The 21743-nt window shown below is 39.6% G+C and overlaps 1 protein-coding gene across 2 annotated transcripts in view; it reads right to left on the bottom strand.

Annotated features, from left to right (window-relative positions):
- si:rp71-46j2.7 overlaps window positions 1-21743 on the bottom strand; it is a 35910-nt gene that overhangs the window by 8469 nt on the left and 5698 nt on the right. Inside the window, exons 3-11 of one of the 2 annotated variants that reach the window (XM_021316056.2) lie at window positions 12952-13165; window positions 11264-11415; window positions 7337-7511; window positions 7113-7168; window positions 5608-5798; window positions 5400-5510; window positions 5135-5260; window positions 433-531; window positions 186-344 (exon numbers count right to left, since the gene is read on the bottom strand). In XM_021316056.2, coding sequence (XP_021171731.2) covers window positions 186-344; window positions 433-531; window positions 5135-5260; window positions 5400-5510; window positions 5608-5798; window positions 7113-7168; window positions 7337-7511; window positions 11264-11415; window positions 12952-13165 — 1283 coding nt within the window. The remainder of the gene's footprint in view (window positions 1-185; window positions 345-432; window positions 532-5134; window positions 5261-5399; window positions 5511-5607; window positions 5799-7112; window positions 7169-7336; window positions 7512-11263; window positions 11416-12951; window positions 13166-21743) is intronic. The other variant, XM_012861809.3, reaches the window with a different exon arrangement.

The following is a 21743-nucleotide window of genomic DNA, read 5'->3' as shown; positions in this document are numbered from 1 at the left end:
TGGCAAATAGTCTTACTTAGCTGCTCAAATCAAAGGAAAATATACTAATTTTAAGAAGATTTTACCTACTTTTAGTTCCCTTTTTGCAGTGGCAGTTATTCTTAACCACAAAGTTCTATGGAAATGTTTATGCTGACTACTGTCATGAGGATGATGCATGTGAAGGCCGCAAATGATGCCAATACCTCTTCTTCCTCTTGGCCAGGAGTGAGGAAGTAGGCCAAACCACTGAGAATCCCCCACACGCCTCCATTATGCTCCTCCTCGTTCAGCAGTTTGTCGAGCGGACACAGGAACTGAAAAACCGGCTGAGTGTGGCCGATCATACTGTCAGAAACTAGTTCCTGGAGAAAAAATAAATAAATAAGTGATAAAGTGTTCACTTAAAGCTTTTTAAAAGATTATCTGCCATTGTGGTCTGAGCCTCCGGACCTGCAGGAAGTGCTCCACGGACGCTGTGGCTTCTTCTTTGACCTTATCGTTGACCTCAGATTCTTCCAGAGTAAGGACGGTGGGAAGGCTGGTGGAGTCCTGAAATATGAAAATACATTTTTACATCTGATGGCACCTCTGAACAGGGTTGCTGCTGGGGAAAAAAAATTTAACAAATCTGCAGAACTGCTCATCTTTTGGGACTGTCCTACTCCCAGCGTGTCAAACTCCAGTTCTTGAGGTCCTTTTAGACGTGTCTCTGGTCCAAAACACCTCGATCAACTCGCTTAATTGTGTCCTCAGCATGTAATCAAGTTCCTCAGAGTCCAGCTAATGACCTGAATAACAGATTCAGTCATGTTTTAGGACATCAGCCCTCTAAGACTGGAGTTTGACGCCTGTGCTCTGCTGAAATCAACCTTCAGTTAACATTTGATTTCAGTGTGATAAGTCTTTATAATCTATTGCCTGGATTTAAAAGAAAGAAATACCTATAACTAATATTGTTGGTGGGTAGCGGGATTTTTGTTTTTTAGCTAAAACCAGATGCTGACTTAGTGAAATTAGCCCAAATATTACTGCAAAAACGGAACTAGAAATAAAAAAAAATATTCTTTAAAAAATCAGTGCATTTGTCCTTAATTTGAGCAGGTAGATAAGATGATGTGCCAATGGAATAAGATTTTTGCACTTAAAATAGGAACAACTCATCTGTATCATCTTATTTCAAGTACAGGTTGTCTAAATATCATATTTTAGGGATCAAAATACTCATTCCATTGGCAGGTAGTATTATTTACCTGCTCAAATCAAGGATAAATACACTAACTTTAAGAACATTTTACTTATTTTTAGATCTGTTTTTACAGTGTGGACAGGAACTTCTTAAAAGGGAAATATAGACTCTCACTTTAACACACCTAAACACTAAGTTTAATAAACTGTCAAAATGTAAATTTGTATTTAATCAGGGAAGACTCCTCTGTCTGTGTAAAGGTGAACCTCTCTCACAGTGCATTACTTTTATTATTATGATATCTTTGAAATTTGAACCTGACCACAAACAGGTTTGACCAGTGGGTTCAAACATCAACAGAAATGTGCGTATTGGCTGTTTTTATACAGGACCCACTATAAAAATAAAATGACCCCCCCCCACGGTTTTCCTACTGTAACTTGTTTTTCCCTGTTTCCTATAGGACAGATGCACCATATGCCTGTCAAGTTAATTTATGTTAACTTATTATACAGCAGCCTTTTTGTTCTCCTGATAAAAACATAGTTAATGGTTTAATTCTGCCTGATATCTAAAAAAGTGACAAGTAAATTCTATATATTTTATAACTCTGTTTCTCAGATTTTCAGTATTTAGCCGACTCAGTAAATCTCTTCAGAACGTTTCTAAGTAGTGTGTAATCCTTTTGCTTCTTGGAAAACTGCTGCCTCGCCATTCAGCTTCCAAGAACTTGAGATGTAAACACGGATGATGTCGACATCGACCCATTTGCTTCAGACTGAAAACAGACGCTTTCCTTCTGACGTTACTTTTTAAGCCTTCCAATGGTGGAGAGGGTATAAAAGTTGTTGTGTTTTATTATTTGGTGTCTTGTTTGTAGGACGAGAAAAGATGAGTTTAGGTCATCCAAGAGTCAAGAGTGAGAGAATGTGTACATTTAACTTGACGCATAGAAAACTTTGTCCTCAGATGTCTATTGTAAGAAAACAAAGTTGGCTTTAAAGTGGCTCGAACCATTACAAGACGATGCTTCGGCTCTTGAAGCGGTTAATTTCTCCCTCTGATCGGACTTTAGGTGCAATCTGTACCCCAGGTGGACATGCGCACCTGGCCATCAATATGGTGTGAAAAAAAATAAAAATTAATCTGACCAGGTCAACTTCCTCCATTGCTCTGTGCTTATTTTTAGTGCTTTCAGTGGTGAACACGGACCGCTGACCGCTCTGCAGCCATATGCAGCTCAACACACAACGGATGACCTGTTCCTGACCCCTCCCAGCATCAACTTTCCATTACTGTAGCTCATCTTGTTGGACCGGCCTCTGCTCCCCAAGTGCATCATAGTTCTCCACTGTTCCTTCCTTGGACCCCTTTTAATAGAATAAGCCTGGGAACGCCACACAAGAGCTGCAGTTTTGAAGATGCTCTGATCCAGCCGTCTACCCCGTCGTCACAACTTGGCTCAAATACCTGAACCTGCCCATTTTACCCGCTTCCCAGGGGAAAAATGTTCACCTGCTGGCCACCCACTGAGAGGTGCCATTAACCCGAGAGAGTCAGCAGTCGTGTTGTTGAGCATGACCAGAAGGTGTTATTTTTAATAAATTGTGTTTGAACAGTTCAGGGAAAACGATGCTTTGTGCTCGGGTGCGTGAGACGGCCTCAGCTTCGTCCACAAAGCAGACAAAAAAAAAAAAATCTGAACCATAAATCAAATAGTAAGAACTACTCTATATCGCTGTCAAAATAATGTACAATTAAAACAAACTAAATGTTCCCTCACATTCACCTCATCTGATCCGGGAATCTACAAATCTACAAATGAATATTTGTTTAATCTTCTTTTTTTTTTCTTTTTTTTTTTTGTCTAGCAGCTCTTTTCCAATTTAAGCCCTTTTTTGAAGCCGCTTATTTGTTAGTGAAGATTCTCAGTCATCCAGGTCATGATCGATAAAAAAAAAACATAGGGTTTAAAAAAAAAAAAAAAAAAAAAAAAAAAAAAAAAAAAAAAAACAAACAACTGGACTTCTATTCTGAAGCTGAAGACATTTCGCTTCCCATCCAGGAAGCTTTCTGAATTCAAAATGTCTGGAGTAGTGTGGAGTTCCCAGCTTTATAGACCTGCAGGTTAGGCCTTGTTAGAACTTAGATTAACATGTTGATTCTAAAACCTGGCAGGTATCTAACCTATAGCTGTGTTGTACTTTTTTAAAAGTTGAAACCTGAGTCGTCCTCCTCTGTTTAGGATTGTTTTTCTCGCTTTACATAAATAGCTTCCTTCATCCCTCTTTGACCAAGGAGTTTCCAGAGCAGATGTGATGTATATGGTCCTTCCAGCGAGTTCTGCCCATTCATCTTCTCCACGTAAGCCATCATGGTCAGATCAAATTCAAAGACACTTTATTTATCCCAAAGGGAGATTAACTATCCTTGAACGTCCTCTTCTCAGATGAGGTTAATTTAGGCCTCTTGTATTTAGGACCTCAGTCGTTCCTGATCCATCTCTGCTGATCACAGGTGAGGATTTAAACACAAAGCTGTAGGTGGAGAGCTCCTTCTTTTAGCAGAACAGACTAGAGCAGCCGCATTACTGCAAAGGAAGTTCTGATCCACCTAGACCAGGGGTGTCAAACATAAGGCCCACCGAACAATTTAGTCTGGCCTGGTGGCTAAATGCATTATCATTATTCAAAAAAAGAATTGTTGTCTTAATGCCAAAAAGAGCTCATCAGATTTGACTTTCACAAGTGGAGCAGTACTGCTTTTGCCATAGTGCTCCGCTTGATTTATGAATGTGAATAGTTTTATTATGATTCATGCGGGGAATATCTCAAATGATATGGACACTACAATGGGAAAGTAGGAGAGGAAAGGAAGAACAAGAAGAAAAAAAAGAAAAGGTGAAAGAAAGAGGAGATAAAAGGAAGAGAATGGTAAAACAATTATTGAAAAAAAACATGTACTTCGTTTTATTGAAAATCTGCAGTTCCTATATTGTCCACGTGGGGCGCTGTGTTTTAATCAGCAGATGGTAGCACTTAGCTTCAGATGTGGAAAATTGATTTTAAATCATTTCTTAATTTTTATCTGTTTGATGTATTTTGTCATGCAGGACAGTGTTTTTAAGTTCCAAAAAATGTGAATAAATGTTTTTCAACATTGTACAATCACTGTGATCAGTTCTTATGCATAATGCACTTAAGTAAATGTTTAACTGAGTAAAAGTATTGTTGAAATTGCACACACTTTTCTTAAAAACGCTGAGGTTATTCATAATATATTGTGTAAAAGTGAAATTCATTTAATATAAAAATCAACAAAAAGTCCACGTTTATTAGTTCTATTTAATCTTGCAATGAGTTTACTCGTGTGGCCCTCTTGAGATCAGATTAAGCTGAATGCGGCCCCTAAACCAAAATGAGTTTGACAACCAGTTAAAGTTCCCATTTATAGCATTTCTTTTTTTACTGCGGTTCTACGACGTTGGACACCTGAATCCCCTTTCGGGCATGGCATTGCCTACGTTTTCTCTCAAAGCGGATGTGTTGTTTTTCACGACCCTCCCTGCGTTAGTGTGCTTTATGTAACACAAGCTGCGGAAAAGGCAAGACATAGATTTAATTGAGTGCAGCAATTCCACTGGGTTTTTCCATCCCTCACTGCACAAACATCAAGTTGCTGCCAAAAAAATGTTTTCTAACAGGTTGGCGCTACGTTGCATCAGCCAAAAGAGCAATCTGCGGTGTTTGGTTCTTAGCCATATGGTAAATGGTCTGAACTCGCTTTTTTTTTTTTTATACAGCCTCCGCACAAGCCTCGGAGATGTTTTTGTCATCTTTCCCGGCCACAGTGGCATAAATGGAATGAAGCAAGCTCCTGAAACACCTGCCGTAGCGCACAATCCGGGAAGAGGTTGTAATTGGGAAGAAGGAAAACACATCACGGCTTTGCTTACGGGTGTTTTACCTGCCATCTGTTGCGGAAATAAACAACATCCATGTAAGTCTTCTTGATGTCCCACTGTAAATTCTCAGGGCTGTCCTTCTCCTCCAAGTGCACCGTAAAGATTAGCACGCCGTCCTCCCAATCGGCCTGAAACAAGAGTTAACAACTGCTCAACAACCCAGCTCAAACATTAACAAAGCAGGCAAGGACGAGCGTTTGCAGGGCCTCTGCCGGCAGATAACAGCCTTACAAGGTACTCCTCTCACTGATGTCTTTACTCACTCACATGAGGGATGCTGACAGCCCAGCAGCCAACGCGCCACATCTCATAAGAAAGCTTGAACTCCATCATGTCCTCCTGGACGCTCGCCAGATAGTCGTCCAGATCGCTGTCTTCCTGATGGAGGAGGAAAAAGAAGCGGCAATTGACATGTCGGGTTTAACTAACGGTTAGCTTTATTTTAATACACTGTGGTATGTGGGGCGGCCCCCACCCGCTCGGAGTCCTCCTGGCTGAAGAGCGAGCCCTCCCTGCTGCTGACGTCGCCCTCGTTGGAAGCGTCTCCCTGGTTCGCGATGATCCTCATGACCAGCTCCTGCTCCATCTTTTTTATCTTCTTCTTCTTGGCTTTCTTGGACTTCATCTTGTCCACAAATTTGGACCATCCTTCTCTTAACCTGTGGCCTTAAATTCATAACGAACCACTTATTTATTTATTTTTAATTTAAGATTGTGGCAAATTACAACTAAAAATGTTAAAAATGTGAAACATATACATATAAATAAATGCTAGAAAAGAAAGCAACCGTGCCTGCTTCACACCTCGGTGGCGCCCATTAATTTCTAATAATGGCTTTTTTTTTCCGCTTATACCATGGTCACTTAGGAAATAAATAAATAATATTAAATGGGTTTTTTTTTCCACAGTTTTTTTTATAAGAAGCGGCTGAGGGGTAAGGGATAATGCCCGACGATAACAAACCTATAACAGATTTTAACAGACACCCTGCAGCCAATCAGAATCGAGCATTCAACCAGACCGTGGTATGTATGTGTATTTATAGGAGACCTATAAAAATTATCCGGTTAAATAGCCTGATTGTCCTAAATTATTGCGCTGGCTCAAACGTTAGCTGGTTGACGTTGGTTACCTGGGGACACGTCACACCGAGAAATTAAATGTTTTTCTCAGCCGCTTCTTGTAAAAAAAAAAACTTACGATTTTAACAACAAAAAAAAAAAACATTAAATTATTAATAATTGATTGAATATTTATTTATTTTGTAAGAGACCATGGTATATGTGGGATAATACCCTTTGAGGTGTCCATTATGAGAAATTAATGGACTTCGCGGAGGCAATCGTCCTCTGCTTTGCTTCGGCTATTAATTTCTGATAACACACACCTCGTCGGACATTGTCCCTCACTAATAGGACACCGATAAAAATGATCCGGTCAAATAGCCTGATTGTCGTAAATTATTGCACTGGCTCAAACGTTAGCTGGTAACAGTAAGTCAGTTGACAAAACAGAGAGCTGTTACCTTGTGAGTAAGTCAAAAGTAGAAGGAGAGATAATATGCAAGCGTTAGTATTCAGACCTTGAACGTTACCTATGCAATAGTCAAACAAATTGCATTAAATATAAAATTTCTGGTGTTGGGTTTTCGGCTCAAAGAGAAAACTGTTTTTTTGGCATTCAGCTTGTAGCTTTCATAATTAGCCGTCTGGCCAACCAAACGAAACAAATCAGGGACTAATTGTGCATGGAAAGACCAGCCGGTAAAAAATGTAAACGTCAAGGCTGGAATCCCGTTGTGTTTTATCAAACTGTTGTACAAGAAGATGTGACCACACAGTTATCTATAGTCTAAACACAGATGAACAACTCAGTTTACTTTTCTGAAACCCTAATCATTGTAATTTTAAGAGTTATTGGAGGGGTGAAAAAAACCAACAACTGCATATTTCCCCTGACACCCCATTCAACAAACGTACCTCTCCTCTTCAACATAAATCCACTACCAGCTGAAATCTCTGCTCCCGGTGAGCTCCTGGGGAATAAAAAGAAGCACAAAAAAACAAAAAAAACAAAGTCACGTCAGTTCTGATCTTAAACACAGGCGGTGGCAGCTGCAGCAACAGCTTCTGCTTTTTTTTTTTTTGTGAGCCTCACTAACGCTCGGTCAGATCAGCGGGGTGCAGAGATGACAGCTACTCACACTTCACTGCCTTCCCCGTCGCCTTCGCCCTCCTGCGAAGCAACAGAGGCACGATCTGGGTCAGATGCACGCAGCTCCTCCGTAGAGCTTTTCAGGGCAACGATGTCGAGCTGATTCACCACCAGCTGGTTCAGGTTGTCGGGGTCGGACAGCCAATTCACCATAAGGCCCAGACCTGCGAAGACGAGCACCAGCATTGCATCTAATTAAATGCCTTCGTAAATAAACCTCTTCTGATATTCAGACTTTCTTCCAAAGCTTTGGTTTATATGATTAATATAGCTGCAAAATGAAAGATGAGTATTTTCACGTGTTAGAAAAATCAAGATTACCGATTTGTGATACAGAAAGTTACTCATATCTGCACAGAGAGTACAAGTTGATATCCATAATTCGATGAAGTTAAATTACACCGTCGTAAACAGAGAAAACATTGTGCCCTGGCTTTTTTTCAGATTCAATTAAAAAAAGCCAAGACGCTAATTGAAAGTTTTAAATCGAGGCTGAGATCATATACACAATATTTTAAAGCAGGGAAAAGCTGACAGCTAATAATTTTTATGTATAACGCCTTCAGTTAAAAAATAAATATATGCAGCTTCACGGGGAGATTAGGTAACACTTTTACTCTCCATTTTTAAAATAACAAACCTCAACATCTTTTTAAAGAATTAAAATAAGGGTGAAAAATCTTTGCGCAGACCTTGATAAGAAGCCTCATCTTTATTCAACCCTTCATCTGGATTTCCTCCAACTCTGATTGCACAGGGAAAATGTAGGAAAAAGTGGTTTCTTAACGTCTGGAAGCAGTTTTTTCCCCCCCCCCCCCCCCCCAATTCTAGTCTAGTCCAGGGACATTTTCTATTTATGTTTTTAGATTTCTACAAATTTACCATCAGTTTCAGCTCTCCTGTGGCAAAACAAACACCATCTTTATATTTGTTAGCTTATCAGCATCAGGAAAGGATGCAGGAGTTGCCTACGCAGAGCGCTGTGCACCGCTGAGCATGTCGCGCTGCACACTATAATCTCACCTCAAGGCAGCACAGCATGACCTGTGCTGTTTCCGGCTCAAGTAATCATACCCTTTTATTTCTTACCTGTTTCACTTATAAATACATTTTTATTTATTTTATTTGGATTTTAGGTGCCAGAACAAAACACAAACAGTACCTAAGTCAACGTCCAGGAGCAAGTTTGTCTGATAATGGAGCCTCATTTCTTTTGGGGGCATTTCTCTTCCAGTTTTGCACATCAACACACTTCAATCTGTGTCTGTTCTTCGTTTAAAAAGCTCAAGTTCAAACAGACTGGATGCAGAGCAAGGTGTAAACATAAATTTTGAATCCTTGCCCTAGATTCTTTAAATGATTCAGATATGTACTTCAATGGCACCATTCCAACACGTCAAAATACTTTGATCCAAATCAAAGCAAAGCAGCACCACAACATGATGCTGCCAACACTATCGTTACAGCAGAGATGGTGTACACTGCAAAAACGAATCTAAAAATAAGTAAAATGTTCTTAAAGTTAGTGTATTTGTCCTTGATTTGAGCAGGTAAATAAGATTATTTGCCAATGGAATGAGTATTTTTACCCCTAAAATAAGATAATTAGACATCCTGCACTTGAAATAAGATGATGGAGATGAGTTGTTCCCATTTTAGGTGCAAAAATCTTATTCCATTGGCAGATCATCTTATTTATCGGTTCAAATCAAGAACAAACACACTCATTTTAAGAACATTTTACTTATTTTAAGTTCCTTTTTTGCAGTGTATTGAAGCTGATATACTCTGAGTTTTGTACACAGGCCTAAAAATTATGTTTTGGTCTCACCTGGTCAGACCACCTTTCCACTACTGCTCCCCCTTTAGATTGAATCTCAATTGTCATCAAGTCTGGGTCATATCACAATCACAAATGACTGCTTGACCTTATTTTGAGTATTGTGCATTCCTGTTCTGCATTTCCACTACATATTTGGGCCGTTAAATGGACTCTACCTTCTCCTAAGGCCCACATTCGGCCTGCTTCCTTATTGGTCCAGTCTGAAAAGCTCATGGAGAGTGGTGTGCACGCTGCGCATTGGTAAAGAGAGAGATGTGTCCTAAACATGAGGAGTATCTCCATTAGATCGTTCCCTGAAATGGGTGAGACCTCGTTCTTTACACTGCTTGTGGCGAACTGCAAAGAGGACTTCTTTTGCTTCGTTTTTAAACATGAACTTGCTGCTCTCGAATAAAAAAGGCCAAATTTACGAAGCACATCACTGATAGTTGTCCTGTCGAGAACCTCTTACCACTGAACTTTTAAGCATGTTAAAAGAAAAAAAAAAAAAAAAAAAAAAAAAAAAAAAAAAAGGCTTATGCATAAACCGGCCTCTGAATATGCAGCAGAGCGGCACCAAATGGCCTTCCACCTTCTCGATGTTTTATTTTCATGCTGTGGTGGGGTCTTAATCCAGTATGAAAGGGGCAGACGTTTCCACTCTGGTATGCGTTTTTCTTTTGCAATTCTGCTATTCTCTCTGACAAATAAAGAGCTCTGATCTTCATAATAAACTGTCTTGTTTCAAGCTTAAGATTAAAAACGGCAGACGTTCCTCTTTTTATCCAACCAGCAAGATAAAAGGAAACGTGGACATGAGCAGAATAAAGTCAGTGATGTGCTCGTTAAGGATTAATTGCATTTCTGAAATGTAGCTGCCAGCTTGTTAAAGAACATAAAGTAATCTTTCAATTCACATGAATTCCAGCATCAATGCCCCTGAACGGCGAGATGCAAGCCCTTAAACAGTCACTGTTTTTTCCCCTTTCTTCATTATATAACTTTTTGCCGATTTAAAAAAAAAAAAAAAGATCAAGTTAAAACAAGCCCACAGCAATGGATGGAAGAAGTTGAAAATATTTAAATATTTATAGAGCAGCGCTTTAACTGTACCTCCAACAGTTTTTATCATCTCTCTCTTTTTTTTTAAGGGCTCAGGTGTTAATAAAAAACGAATAAGGATCTACAGCTCATTACTGTAGTCAAAAAGAAGAATATGATCAGCTTAAAAGCCAAATTAACTCACTCATGTATCTTGGGTTTTTAAAAAGTTGTAAAAACTGGCCATTTGATGATTCTTACTGCACTGCAAAAAGGGAACTAATAGTAGGTAAAGTCCGCTCGAAATTAGTGTCTTTTTCATTAATTTGAGCTGGTAAATCAGACTATTTGCCAATTGAATAAGATTTTTGCACTTAAACTAAGAACAATCCATCTCTATCGTCTTATTTCAAGCACAGGATGTCTAATTATTTTATTTTAGGGGTAGAAATTCTCATTCCATTGGCAAATAGTCTTATGCAGCTTCTCAAATCAAGTAAAAATATACTAATTTTAAGAAAATTGTGCTTATTTTTAATTCACTTTTTGCAGTGTGCCTTTTAGAAAAACAATCGTTCTCTTCCCGAGTCTACCAGACTCCTGATCTATCCATGTAACGGCATGTAGTTTCCATTCATGCTGTGCTGAAAGTTATACGCGTCTTCCTGATTCGACCTACTTATGTTCATGTTGAAAAATGTACGGGGGAAAAAAAAAAAGCGCCAGGAGGCAACTCAGTATGGCACAGACCTGCTGAGTTGCCTTCAGCTGAAAGCTAAAACCTTTCCCTACAGCAAGACTCATGAGGTAAAAACATTATATCCGCTGCTATCAAAATAAAAAAAAAAGGTAACAAAACCCTAAAGGAAATTGGAGGATCACAGCAGGAAAATCCTTTCTTTTACATACCTTAAAATACCTCTCTAAGCTCTGTAATGCTGCTGACAATAAGGGATTACACAGTATTCACACTCCAAAAAGACGTGTTATACAAGGCTTAGTCCTTGTATAGCACAGTGTTACAGTGTGAGAGAAGATTTAGCGCTTCCTTACCCTTTAAGGCAATGATCTCATTTAAGGCACAATGGTTGGTTTCAGGCCCCCAGAAAGATCGGGGGAAAAGGTTGCGCACCAGGGCGTCGGAAAGCTCTCTGAGCATCGCCATCTCCAGGGCAGCAGAGCTGAACAGGGGGTCTCTGAGGGACATGAAGCAGAAAGACAGGAGAGGGAACGTTCAAGAACACCTGATATGTAAATATATGTATACTGTTGTGTAGAAAAGTATTTGCTCCCTTGCAGCTTTCTTCTGGTTTTGCTTATTTTTTTTGTGTCAGACTTGCATGATTATAGATTTGAAAAACATTGGACAAAGATGCATAAATCCAAAATGATGAAGGTTTTTAATGAAAGTTTCATTTTTATGGGGGGGGTGGTATCCAAACCAACCTGTCTACCCGTAAAAGAGCAGAAACTAAATTATGATTTGGCTTTGAAAATCTGAATTGATTATTGCGTGATCTGTAGAAATTGAGAAAATGTCTTAAACAGGACCTGGCTGACAACATGAAGTAGGCTGAACAATCTCTCAAAGCAACAACCTTATAACCAGATCTAAAGACGTCTGGAAGGAGTTAGTAACCATAAATGAAGAAGACATGTGTATCTCCAAGAAATGGCTTTCTGACTCTAACTGTGGTTCATCGAACGGGGCTAAACTTAACAAAATTACTCCAAGAGTGCCTCAACAACTTACCCAGGAGGTCACAAAAGGGTCCAAAACAACATCTAAAGCTCTGCGGACCTCACTTGCTTCAGTTAAGATCACTGATTATGATTCTAAGAGACTGAGCAAAAAGGGCTTCCAAAGAAGAAAATACACTTCTGGCCAAGAAGATCGAGAAAGCTCAGCTCACACCAATCAAATAATAAAAACTTTGGTGAAAATTGTCTGTAGACTGATGAGAGAAAACTGGACTTTAAGGTGTGCATCCTGTCACATCTGATATAAAACTAACATTTCAGTGAAGAATTTCATACAGACAGTCAAACACTAGGATGGTCCAGGTTTGCCTGTCGTTAGAGATGAAACCATGACTTCAGCTCTCTACCATCCATCAGATTGTGACGTTTTGCAGTAGCACAATGATCTCAAACGCAACCAGAAACTCCAGCCCTTCAGAGCGGCCTAGTCAAAGTCTGGACTCTAATCCAGCTTCTGTGGCCTTACCTTAATCAGCCCGTTAATCATCTGGACAAATTGATTCTAGTCTGGAAAGACGAGGAACCGAAAGTTCCTGCGTGACAATTTAAAGAACCAGTTACTGCCAACACCCGACACCCTGTTGACACAACCAGTTATCGGGTTTAGGGTGCAATTACTTTTTCACATGTTGGTTTGGATAATGCCCCCCATGCATTAAATCACCACTTCAAATTAGCAGTTTTTACTCAGGTTATCTTTGATATTAAAAAAGTATATTGATGACATGCAGCATTTAAGTGACAAAAAAACAGGAGAAATCTTTAAAAAAGACATACTTTCAGTAAGCTACAGATCTTGATTTTACATCCAAAATGCAGCACCACCTTAGGTAGGCACCGAAGCATGGTTAATTATTCACAAGGTTGTTAGAGTAACAAGAATTTCATAGCGTTCAGACATTTTACTGGGTGCAAAGACTAACCGAAGCGGCCGCTGCAGGGATTTCTACCCAAATTGCAAGAAAGAAGAGAAATCTTACTGGTCAGACTGCTTTGCATTATGCAAGTGCTGTGTCAAAATCCTAATGGAGCCCACCACGGCCTGGCAGACATCAAAGTCCCTGGCTCTCTCAATGATGCGGTCGATTACAAAGTCGAAATCCCTGCTGAGCACCTTGTGCAGAGGCTGTTGCTCACAGGGCTCGGGGACGGCGTACCAAGGCAGAACCAGCTGAGCGTAGGCGCACTCGAACACTGCGGAGATTTGTCACAAAGTCAGTGAGTCACAGTAGAATAATCCCACGCTCACCTCCTGAACGTCAAACTAATAAAAAAAACTAAAAAAAACAACAACACTGCAGCAGAGCTAGTTAGAAATTCAAACCCCGTTTCTTGCAATTATTTAAAAAGCCTCCGAAGTAACTTGAGGGAAAATTACTCATTTCAAAACCAGGCACAAATATTCATGAAAGGTCTCTGAACATGAGAGCATAAACTTACCTCAGGACTTTAGGAGGGAGAAAAAAAAGCTTTTATTTAACACCAAAAAAAACCTTTTTTTCACTGCGTCTTGCTGTTGGTGTGAATGTCACGATGACACGCTTCGCCACATAGCTGCATGGCAGAGAGGCAACGCCACAGCAACAGCAGCAGCAGCTCTCATGGGTCTCTCCAGTGGCCATTTGTTTCACGAAATGTGACCCTCACCGCAGTAAATCAGAGGAACATTGCAGCGTTTGTAATTATTTCTCTAATTTTACCACCAGGTGTGCTGTAGTGACCTTTGGCGAGACAGTAAACCATGAAACGTTGCTTTGGAAGAAAGTGTCTGCCCAGTTTTTTGCCATTTTAAAGTACATTAGAAAAAGTGAGTTGCATGTGTGCCGTTTCAACTAGTTGGCCCTTTTAAAAAAGTGATTTTACAGTGATGTTAGAGAAACTGCTCGAGGTTCCTCTGCCTATAAGGGTCATAAAGTAACTCAGCTCAGAAATAAAAAGCCTTCTACATGTTTCCCCATGTGTAAAACAGACAGATTCATCCGCCCCAGGTCTCAACTCCTACAGCCACCTGCTGTTATGTCTTCCAGTATAGCCATGCAGTCAGCCTCTTTCATACTAAAGTGCATAAGTAGAACGCAACTGGAGCCCTTTTTCATTCATTTCTGCAGCTTTGACTGGTCGACCTGATTGGGTTTCACAGCTATTCACACTTTGGGACAGGTGACTAAAACAACTGACATGGTTAAGGACTTGTTGGGATCATTAAGCAACACCAACCCAAAGGTTGGGCTTAAGTGTCCTAATTGTCATATTACTGACTTTAATAGCCCTATTAGTGTGATTTTTCAGACTTAAAATGTTTAAGCCTGTTACTTCCAACCATGTTAAGGACTGATGAAGCTTTTTGGATCAGATAAAATGTCTTCAAGAAACAAAGGAAGTCCAGGATTGTCATGTCGTGCATGACTGACAACCAGCTTACAGCACCAACCATGTTCCCGTCCACTCTGACCAACTTTCCTTTCCTATGAAAACCACTTGTCGAGCATTATGTTGCCGTCACCATCATCTATCATAATAGGAATAGTGGGTCCAAGGTGGATGTGCAGCGTTCACTTTTCACCAAGCAGCTTTTGTGTGTAGACCAGAAAACTAAAGTCATAATGTTTATAGTTAGAGCGGCTCATGAGCTATCTCTGTAATTATGCAGTTATAGGCTTAGGCTGCTGGAGGACATCAGGGTCTATTTTATCACTCTGCTGAGTTCTCCTACTGTTCTCAAATTTTGAATTGTTTGTTATTTTGACTTTTAACTTTTTGTTCTCTGTCATTTTTCTCTTCATAGAGGGTACACCTGGTCTGGCGTTAGAAAGTACTCCTGGATCAATGTGAGCTTCTGTGCTTTCTGTGTCTCTGCTCTGTCTTCTCTAACCCCCAGTGGGTCGAGGCAGATGAATACACTGAGCCTGGTTCTGGTTCTGCTGAGGGTTTTCCTTCCTGTTAAAGGGGAGTTTTCCTCTCCACTGTCGCTTCATGCATGCTCAGTATGAGGGATTGCTGCAAAGCCATCAACAATGCAGATGACTGTCCACTGTGGCTCTACGCTCTTTCAGGAGGAGTGAATGCTGCTTGGAGAGAATTGATGCAACCTGCTGGGTTTCCTTAGATAGGAAACTTTTTGACCAATCTGTATAATCTGATTGAATTTGACTTTTGAAAGTGCCTTGAGATGACGTGTGTTGTGAATTTGGCGCTATATAAATAAAATTTAACTGAATCTGAGCGGATCACCTACTTCTCTAGGTTTACCATGTTCCTGTCATGACTTGTAATGAACTTCAGTTTCGTGTGGCTTTATTTTAACAATGGCACTTTCCCTGCGACTTTTCTCTGAAAGCTACATTTTAGAGTGGACGACTAGTCCTGTCACCTGAGTTGTGGATCCCTGCAGCTCCTCCATTTGCTTCTTGGCTGTTTCATAGCTGGATATCTAAAAATGGAGGCAGAGTGGTGTGGAAACTAAAGGCGAGCCATCCATGACACTTTGGCTAATGCTTCTCCAGAACTACAGTTACCAAGCAGCATGTCCACAAAGCAGCTGACCGCAGGCACAATCTGACCAGATGGCCTGACTGGGCAGCTTTTATCAGCTACAAAGCAAAATGTCCAGAAGGTATGATGTTCCATGCAAAAACTAATACTAAATCAAGTTTGTGACTGTTCTTTTTTTTCCCCCATTCGTGCATCAAAATCGAACAATAAATGTTTTATGTGACATTGTAATAGTTAATAATGATTTTGCATTAGCTGGAATAATTGTTGCTTTTCTGTTTTGAAGATAATTGGATCATGTTCAATCAATCTTTATTTATTTAGCACTATTACACACAATCACAAGTAAATTCAAATTAAAGCAATAAGCAATAAAACATACATGTCACAGTTAGGTTAAAAAAAAAAAAAAAACACTGCCCTCATGGCCCAGAATAGAAAAAATAAAATAGATGAGAAGAGGCTGCTTCTAATTTCTGCTTCTTTAATCTTTTAATCTGCAATACTGTAAAACCATAGTGTTTTACTCAGGGTTACTCCATGAGAATTTCATACCCGGTCCATGTTTAGTTGTAATCGCTGCCGTTTCCAACAACTTTCTGTTTTGGCTGAAATAAAAAAGTGTTTGAAGACTACTTCAGCTCTCCAGAGACCAAACTGTCCCTTCCCCCAACACCTCTGAGGGCCCCGTGTCCCAGAGGCAACCGCTGCAGCAGAGATGCCTTCTTCTCCCAGGCAACCGCCTCCAGATTACCTGGAGAAAATTCCTAAAACCAGTCTTGATATAATCACTCCTCTTAATTTAGCTGGTCCAAAAAAAAAAAAAAAAATGCCTTGAATGCCATCCAGACGACACTCTTAGACACCCAAAACCAACCAGGCTGGATGCTTTAGACTGCGAGAAGCAGCGACGCTAAACTCAAAGAATGTTGCACCGACTCCATAAAAGTGAGTCCAGCCATCCATTGGAGGTTGCTAGTTGAAGCCCCATGAATTCACCATCTAGGTCTTCTAGTCCTTAACTCATTGCAGCTGAGCTTAGGTAAAAAGGTTATTATGTAGATCTTTGTGTAAACTGAATTCTCATCACACCAGTACAGAGTTCATCTAACTGCAGATGTCAATAAAAATGCTCATTGATCTCCTGCTTAGGGCTGGAAGATAATCCAACAATATATATCGATCGATAAATGCGTGATGTGATAGAAAATAAAAAGGGTCAATAAAAAGTTCAATAGAGCAGTTTTCCTTCTTGTTACATTCAAGCCTATCATGCAGGTTAATACTTCAGTCATTACATCCTCCCAGCCAATCACAAACGCAGACGCAGGAACGCTCAGTCACAAAGCTCCGCCCCCTTCAAAGAGTTCAGAGAGCATGCTTTTTTTATTATTATTATTTAATCAAGGGTTGATTGAATTCGGTGTTCTTTATCTTAAAATTGGTCATTAAGCAACAGCATAAAATGGCCAGGGCTGTGCTTAAAAATGCATGTATATGTTTAAAATGTAATGATTATTGACATCGATCAACATGATTTCTATTTTATCAGTATGTTTTTTTGCCTATATTGTCCAGTCCTACTCCCTCCTATGCTCACATTTTAACACCAAAATAAATACTAATAAAAAAACGAGATGTTTGAACTATTTTCAACCAGAATGTGGAAATCTAACATTTTCTTAATAACCTGATGAGTCAGACTTCTGGACTTGCTCAGGGACCCAGAGTGGCAGTCTGTGGGATTGGAACCAAGGAATATACAGCCACTCCAGGATGCAAGCGCCCTGCTGCAACTACAAGGCCACCAATACCCTCCTAAAAATATCTAATTAAGTAAACCAGATCAGAAGAAAAACTTGCATTGGAACCGTTTCCATAACATATTTTTACGGCTTTTACAAATCCCCCGAGTTCCCTTGATCCAAATCAGTTTTAGCATCAGCCAGCAGCAACAGCACAAACCTGTTCAGGAAGCGCCCCACAGCACTTGCTTTCAGTCCCCCGAGGTCCTAAATGCTTGACCTCAAGCACCAGCAGGACAGAGCAGCTGTTCTTACATAAGGCAAGCAGTGCATCACGCGGCAAAACAAAGGATTTACATGTTTTCGCTCTTAGCTTTACAAGCTGAAGAACAACCATAGCCAAGGTTCTATCATGTTTCAATGGTTTACATTTTTATACCTAATGTTTACATTTAAATTTATAATATTCAGAGATGTTGTGATCTTTTGTGATTTTGTTGAGACCAGAAATGTCCAAATTTCCCTACACTGGCTATAATCAGTGATGATCCGGTCAAACCACAAAGAAGTGTTTAAGTTCATTAAACGTTTAGGAGCTACTCTGTATTTCTCTGTATTTTGCAGGGATTTGTTTAAATGTTGCTGTGTATTTTGAGATTATTTGCCAGGTTTATTTTGTGGGCTAGTTATTTAATTTTTGGTTTTGTTTCCGTTTGCTTTTGTAAGTCAGTCAGGAATAAGGAAAGGGACTAGGATAGGACCAGCATGCACTGGGGCCGCCTTACGTTTGTCCAGCTGACACATCCCCGCAATTGTATATATATTTTTTTTTGTTTGGTTTGTTTTAACCAGAGCAGGAGAAGAAGCACAATGGAAAAAAATATATTTTGTTTACATCTGCTGCCTGCATACTAGATAGACAATGACACTGGCACGACACAAAATGCTTCTGAAGTAAAAACTCCGACCTCTTTTCAGTGAAAAGCAAGCACTTTCACTGCATTTATTAAAAACCAGATAAGTTGGGGAATATGCATTTTGATACATAAAGGGGACTAATCTCATCATTCCTTCACTTTCTGTTGGGTTCAAACAACAACAAAAAAATTTCTTTCAATAAAAAAAATACAAAAATAAGAGATTGGAACCTGCCAGGAAAAGCCTGATGCATCAAACATTTTTCTTGTTTGCTTTCCAACATTTATTTATGCGTTCAGACAAATTACAAACTGAAATGCTCCTGAAGCTAGAAATACTTTCAGGCTAACTAGTAGCTCTGACCTGTTTTCTTACACAACTTACCAAAACTGCAGTTTACATGTGTTGGCTTCTTATTTAATTGATACACACTTGATTTATATCTTAATAAAAAAAAGTCTTATCCAACCATAAACTACTGACCTGCACAGCCAGATTGATAATATGTAGCACTCTTTGTTCTGGAGAACATGTTTGTGAATGCACAAATACCGCGAGAATTCATCTTGCAGGCAACGTTAATAACCATACCCGTCCATCTAGTTTAACAGGACCCTTAAATACATAAAGATTTAGCTTTTCTGTGAATCACTGAGGTAACAGTAGGTTTTATAATCACCATTTCTAAGAACTGCTTCATATCTGTTGCATGAAGTCGCCCGATTCATGGTTCCAGTGAGCTGGCATTCCAGCCCAGGAAATTTGGACCACATTTCATATGTTTTCTTAGCTTTTCTTTAGAAAAAGCATTTTTTGATCCTTCCTAAAAGTTTTCTTTTGGATCATTGCGGCCCATAGACAAAAAAAAAAAAAACATCAACAGTCTCTAAAAAACATTGCTTCATTTCTCTTTAGGCTGGTCAACATGTTCACTGGCAGACTATAATCTCTTCAGGATGTCTTTATTTCCATAACAAAGTCACTTTGCAGTGGCTTCTTGCAGATAGCTTGACACATATGTGTGTTCTTATTGCTTCAATACTCAAACATAACTAGATTTTTTCTAATCACCCATTGGCTGAGTCTTTCAGACTTTTTCTTCATATGACTAACCTCTGTCAGAAGAGACTGAGAACTTCCATCCAGATGCACAACTTTTGCTCAAAACGTCCCGTCTGTCCAGGGAGCAAAGATCTGGGACAGTATCCGCCCATCAGTGAGAGAACACATAAGTCTCCCTACATTAAAGAACCATTTAAAAGACTCACAAAAGTGAGGATTTGTGACCTATATATCAGTGCCTACAAGAGGTCCATGTGTTAAATCCCTTATTTTATTATGCTCACGGAGTTATGAGCACATTGTTGAAAGAGTGCAATAGAACGCAACACAATGGAGGTTGTGTGTGTGCTGAAAGATCGATTTAAAAGGGGAACGTGCAACACCTTTGGGTTCTCTTTCACCGCTTGTTATTTTCTGATACACGTTTATTGTCCATGCTCAACTGTTTTTCTACATGTCTTTGTTCACTTAAGTCCCGTTGTATACAGCATATATTACCTGTGCGACATCTGTTTTTATGGTTTATTTTTTCTCCTTTTTATTCTTTGTGTAGCATCCATTTCCATCTGGAGATAGAAATTAGCACAAGGCTATAATCTGACATATTCACATTTGTTTACATGTTCATTAATATGCAGTCTCTCCTTTTCTCTTAAATAAAATAAAATGGTATTTTTGGTTTTCTTTAAGGTCTTTCTGGCTTTTCATTTAAGGCCCTTAGACTGAGCTGCAGTTCATCTGTTGATCCCATTTCAAAAATCAACTTTTTAATCACAATATGTTCTTCTGAATGTCAGGCACATTCACATTTTTTAAAAAGGGAGAATAAAATTCAATTCAGGCAGCATCTGCTGCTTTTGTCCCTAAAATAAACCACCTGCTTTTTTAAAGAACATTGATTGAACTCCACTTTGCTTTTGTTTTGAACGTGCCCTTTTTGATAATTTATTAAATTACACAGAATCAGCGGTAAGCATGTCATGACTGTTGGTTTTCTATTACTCTACTTTGCCCATAAGTTAATTATTTTCAGTCTAGTTAGTGGTGCTGGACAACTTATTTTTAACTGAAATGGAAGGGACTGTGAACCACATTAATGACTGAATAATGAGACAGTGTACCTGATTTCGTGTAGGGCTGCAGGATATTGAGAAAAGATGTGATGTGTGATAACTACGCTGAATTATACGATAACAAGAGTATATGTCTGAAAAAAACAACAACACAACAACAAATAAATGGTGTCAGAGTCAGACAGCGATGACTTTTTGCTTGGGGCTCAAAGCAAACAAACACCAGATATTGAGAAATCTATCCAACTTCTGGAGAAAATGGAAAAAAATAAAATCCTCCATCTCAACCGCATGGCTTTGCCTCTAGCTGACGTCTGTTCTTTAGGCACTGGAACAACCTTAGGGCCTCTTTATCTTACTAAAACAACTGTCAAATATATTGCAAGCAACAGAGCCTGAATGCATGGCACTTAAATAATGAGCTGACACTTATTGCAGTCAAAGCAGTTCTTTGTGATATGCAGATTGCATAGAGTGGTATTGCGACGAAGACAAATTTGCGACATATTGTGCAGCCCTAATTGGATGCATTTATGATCTCACTTGTTGATGTGTTTTTATTGTTATTAAAAGGTTTAAAACAATATGCAAAAGAAATGATTGCAATGCAAATAAAAAAATGGAGATAAGAGGCATTTAAAAATCCAATTAGTTTTTTGGGCAACAGGTCTGTCACTGCTGCCAGTAGGAGAATAAATATGATGAAAATTAAAGAGATCATTTTTCTAATATTCTAGCTTCCCTTCTCTAACACGACTCTTGCCAGATGGATTTGGTTCCACAGAGCTCCACGCATCCATCTGGGTTTGCTCCATTGGAGATGTATTTCAGAAGGAGGGGCCTCATCAAAAATCCTTGCATATGATTGGATAAACCACTTGTCCGTCATCTTTACTGACGTGCAACTTCAACCACTCGCATCGAAACCAACATGAAACTGAAACCATCGTTCCACATACAAAAGCCTTCAAAGCCGTTCCCTGGTGTTCTTTTAAAGAATAAATATTCAGTAGATTGAACACTGATGAAATAGTATCAATGTTACCGGGTGACCAGATTTCTCTAATGAAAACCAGGGACGTCTGTGATTTTGCTAAGCGGGCGGGCGTGGTGTCTCTGTCAGGGGCTTCGGCCCAGCTCTTCTACAACGTCAGGACAGCGGCAGCACCGGGTAAATACCTCCTGCTGCGTTAAACTGCTTTACTCCATCATGAGACACTGAAATCTGGGGACTTCTTCTGCCGGGTACAGGTCAGCTAAAGCCGGTCACCGCTTGCATCCTCGCTGCGAGCCGACATTTTTGTCTGAATCCAAACAGTCGTTTCTCTGATATGTCACATCTAATAAAACCCCGCCTGATTGGCTCGTCCATTTGATGCGGTATTGAAATCCCCCCAAATGGCAGCGAGTCCAGATGGATGTCTGGAGCCGTGTGGAGCTCGGCAGAACTACATTCATCTAGCGAGAGGCAGGTTATCCATC

The sequence above is a fragment of the Fundulus heteroclitus genome, chromosome 23 (assembly GCF_011125445.2).
Source record: "Fundulus heteroclitus isolate FHET01 chromosome 23, MU-UCD_Fhet_4.1, whole genome shotgun sequence".
NCBI lineage: Eukaryota > Metazoa > Chordata > Actinopteri > Cyprinodontiformes > Fundulidae > Fundulus > Fundulus heteroclitus.
This window is presented reverse-complemented; position numbering and strand designations above follow the sequence as displayed.